Raw genomic sequence first — 4,316 nt, 5'->3', positions numbered from 1 at the left:
CCCTGAAAGGAAGAAGCAGGTTAAAATAACGGATAGATTGTTCATAGATATTTCCAGCTTCCTTTCTTCTTAAAKATGACTGTCCAAGTTATACAATAAATTGTTGCTTCATTGTAGAAACTTTGCATTTCCAAGAACTCAACTTTCAGAATTAGAAGTAAAATACTTCACTCTTTTTGTTGCTTAAGCCTGGTTCACATGGATATATAATCATGCAGATTTTTGACCCGATTTTGCCCTTCCAACTAACGTAAGGACACTCCAATTATCGTGATGGCTCTAAAAATAATCTTTTGAGATATTTCTGCAGTGCGTGGTGTGTTAAGAGTGATCTTGTTGGCTCAGAAGAACGTTGGGGCTGCTCAGATCTCAAATCAGAAAACGAGGTGACAGAAACACAGAGGTGATTCCAAAATACAGAAGTAATATACAAAGTAGTATACAAATATACWGCCGTGGCACACCAGAAAGTCTACTGGACAATGGAGCCATCTTTTYGGTTGTGTCCAAATTCAGGGACTGCGTCCTCTTAAGACCAACTTTTGTTGCCCAGTTACGTCACAGCGCCACGGCAGAGGGTGTCCAAATTCAAAGACTCCACAGTTGAGRCTTACAAATGCGTCCACCTTTTGTCCTCAATTTGAGGGATGGGTCCGATGGATCCTTCTCGGCCCACCCTATCCCATGATGCATTGCGGGCCAATCTACTATTTTTTCTGCTCGTAATGGCGGATGAAGCGAGAGAAAGGAATACAGTTTTAAATAAAAACCTGAAGGTATGAAAATTAAAAATTTCAAGTGGTTGTGTTGTTAATGCTGTTGTCATTTGTATAGACGTGTTTTTAAATATTGTTCTTGGCAGAAATCAAATGAGCTGGTATAGCAACATAAACATTATCGTACATCCCTTAGTCCTTCAAATATGACCTTTAAGCTAATTTGTTTTAYATTATCAATACTAATGTGTTGATATTTTACTCATTTCAATCTATTTTTGCTTCAGTTTAGCGTTGTCACAATTACTAAGCAACAGGACATATGCTGTGGTAAGGGCAAGAATTAAGCAGAAGACTAGATTGTTCAAATTCACAGCCACGTTTTTCCAGCGGTCTACCAATGACCCGGCCCACCTAGACCGAGRCCAGGTCCTTCGAAGGTTCCACCTTCTGAATTTGGACACAGCCATTTTGTTCATCTCTGTTAAAAATAATCCACAAACTATCACCCTTGCKTCTTCCTTGTTGGCCATGTGTATTTACTGTGAAMTCCCGTTTGATCATGAGAAGTTTAGTGAGATTTCCCGTCTGACATCTGAAYGTTTGTGAGCAGTGGTGTTTGCAGGTATACGTTGTATAACCCCTTTAAATTCTCTCAGATTTACCACTTAATATAAGCAGAGAAAAGTATCATTCAGCAGCATACGTCAGTACATATTCTCAAAAAAGACAGGTGGCATGGCAGCATTCTACATGTGGAAATAAGATGCAGTGGAAATAAAGTGAAACACRCATAAACAAGATGGACACAATCAGGTGTGCACACTCTCATGCCCGGTTCATGCTCTAACTCTGTCAAGTTAAAGGAGCTTTAATGCACTACACACTGCACGCAGTATTTGTAACCATACTCCACTATGTGACCAGTGCCAACTTTGGCACATAGTAAAAAAAAATTAAGCACAGACCATTATTTTGAACTTTAAGAAGAAGCCCAAAAAATGTAAATGAGGTCTCTGAAATGGCTTAGAGTGAACCAACTGAAGCAACTGCAGACAGGTACCATGCTGGCAGAAAGCACTATTTGTGGTGGTAAGTTGAAAAACTCAGGACAGGAGCCCCCTCCTCAAATATGGGGTCTATCATAAAACCTTTGGCTGGCGCAGTGTAGGTCAGACTCATCTACAGCCCTGCCAAATTTCATGTTGACCGGTGCAGCCGTTTTTGTGCTACAGCTGGCCAAAAATCTCTGGAGAAAATAAAAAAAATAAATAAATAAACAGTACGAAAACAATTTGACTCGCGCTTACGCTTCGCATGCGGGAGTCATATTGACAGATTAAACTTATTGCATCAGTCTACCTACCCCAATATGTGTTAACCCACTGCTATAAAAAAGTTTAAATGTTTTACTTTTTTAAAATATCAATTTAAAGTTTTGTGTTTGTCACAGTTTTATTACAAAAAACGTTCTTACTGATCTTATTAAGACAAAAAAGATTCCATTGCATTCAAAAATAAMCTGTGTGCTTAAAGTCAGTAGTTCACAAATCTGATCCTCAAGGAACACCATCCATGTTTAGTTGTTGCTCTTCAGATACTTCAGAAGCCTGTTAATCACTYATTCAAACAAATCAGGTGTGTCAAAGCAGGGAAACATCTAAAACATGCAGGATACTGGGCCTTGAGGAAGGTTGGGAATCATAAGTCATGGTTGCGACTCAATGGTAGGAAGTAAAGGTCACAGTATAAAAACTAGACTATAGCACTATTTGTGGGTGAAGTCTGTGCAGTGTTTTGTTTTTTTGCTGTGTGACTGTACACCACACACTGTAGGACCATACCTGTTAGATCTATGATTTGTTATCATCATGTGTGGAGTCTCTCAGCTTTTGAAAATCAACGGACAATTTTAAAATCCCGCAAACCAGGAATTTGCCATAACTTCACAGACGGATGAGGACGGCCTGTAGAGTTGGGTTTCTGTAAAACATGGGGAAAAAGAGARAAAGTTGTTTAGTCCAGGGATTATTTTAACCGACTCAATATCTTTCAATATTCAATTGTACAAAAACGAAGCACAATTTTTAGGAACGTGAGAGATTAAAAGATTTTGCTCATTTATTTTAAATTACGTTGCATTTAGTGATTAGCCTAGTTATCTGTTTGTCGTAGATAAAGAAAAAAATCAGATAAAAAACACAAATACACATTAAACTAGAGTCAGAAGGACCACACACACACAAAGAGACCAAAACCAAAGTTGGCCATGCTTCCTAAATATCAGCATAAATGACTCAGGAGGAAAACATTGCGCACGTGAAAGCTGCGAGGCGGCTGTTTGTGGACTGAAATGTCGCTGTTTTGCACGCGGATTATCGCTCATTCTTCAGGCAGGGGGCGGGAGAGAGAGAGAGAAAGAGAGAGAGAGAGAGAGAGAGAGAGAGAGAGAGAGAGAGAGAGAGAGAGAGAGAGAGAGAGAGAGAGAGAGAGAGAGAGCAGGCTGATTCACATGAAGGTCTGCTCCTCTCAACCCCACCAACACCACGACCACCACCACCGCTGCTGCTGCTGCGTAATCAGGCTGCTCCAGGCGCACCAAGCCGCACAACACTTTGCCTTTTGATAAGACTCCTTGGAAGAAGAACCCAAAACTACCGTCCTGAAGAAATTAAGACTCTTTATTTTTGGATTAAATTATGATTATTGTTACTATATTTTTGTAGACTTTCGCTCGGAMTATATTTTTTAAACTTTTGGTGAAGTTTTCATCTTTTTTTCCTGTCTTGGAAATGTTTGGAACACTTTTGGTGTTTATTTATTATTATTATATTCCTACATTTTGGAACCCAAGCTTCAGGAAAAACTAAACGAACAGGAGGATTAACACTACAAGGGATTATTTTGAAGGTGGACTGAACGAGCACCTTCTTTTTCTTCGGGACGGAGCTCGGAGGCGCGCGCAGCTCCCTCGGCAGGGCGAGCCGCTGCCCTCCCTCCGCTCCACTCCCCCACCCCTTCCACCCCCCCAAGCCTCGCGCCGCAGTGCTGAGGAGAGAGAGGGGCAATCCTCGCGCTTCCATAAATGCCCGGTCCGTTGGAGAGGCTCGAGGCTGGGCAGCAAGATGAGCTCGTGGGTCCAGCTGCTGCTCGCGCTGCTGGCGGCGTGTCTGTGCTTCGGCGTGGCCGAGGTGAGTTCAAATCACCAGGAGGAAAAAAAAAAGCCCACATATTGCATAAAAACTTCAAACCTGGGCTTTATTAGACATTATTAGTCCTCATAAGCAGACTAATTTATAGTTATGTTAATTGCAGCAACTTTAATTGTGCACGCTTATGTCATTTTCTTCTTAAAACGCATCAAAGACAAACTATTCACTTCCAGAAAACACGCAGTGAGTGCACCTGTTTCCCTCTACCCTCATGATAAACTGTCCCATGGTGATTCGAGAGTTTATGGGATGTTAAAATGTTTCTGCTCCCCTTTGAAAGGATGCTCAGAGATGCACGCAGGTTAAAAACTGAACAGGGGGTACATCAATCACATGGAGTGGGTAGTGGGGTTAAAGGGTGTTACACACCCTGTGCGTGCGTGCGTGC

The 4,316-nt window shown here is 41.4% G+C and overlaps 1 protein-coding gene across 1 annotated transcript in view; it reads left to right on the top strand.

The window, feature by feature from the left end:
• Positions 1–3,222: 3,222 nt before the first annotated feature.
• pdgfbb (platelet-derived growth factor beta polypeptide b) overlaps positions 3,223–4,316 on the top strand; it is an 18,426-nt gene continuing 17,332 nt past the window's right edge. The window contains exon 1 of the mRNA XM_014006952.1: positions 3,223–3,907. Coding sequence (XP_013862406.1) covers positions 3,842–3,907 — 66 coding nt within the window. The 5' untranslated portion in view covers positions 3,223–3,841. The remainder of the gene's footprint in view (positions 3,908–4,316) is intronic.

Source organism: Austrofundulus limnaeus, unplaced genomic scaffold, assembly GCF_001266775.1.
Source record: "Austrofundulus limnaeus strain Quisiro unplaced genomic scaffold, Austrofundulus_limnaeus-1.0 Scaffold38, whole genome shotgun sequence".
In the NCBI taxonomy this organism is placed as follows: domain Eukaryota; kingdom Metazoa; phylum Chordata; class Actinopteri; order Cyprinodontiformes; family Rivulidae; genus Austrofundulus; species Austrofundulus limnaeus.
The sequence above is the reverse complement of the archived record's forward strand: the minus strand, read 5'-3'. Positions and strand labels throughout refer to the sequence as shown.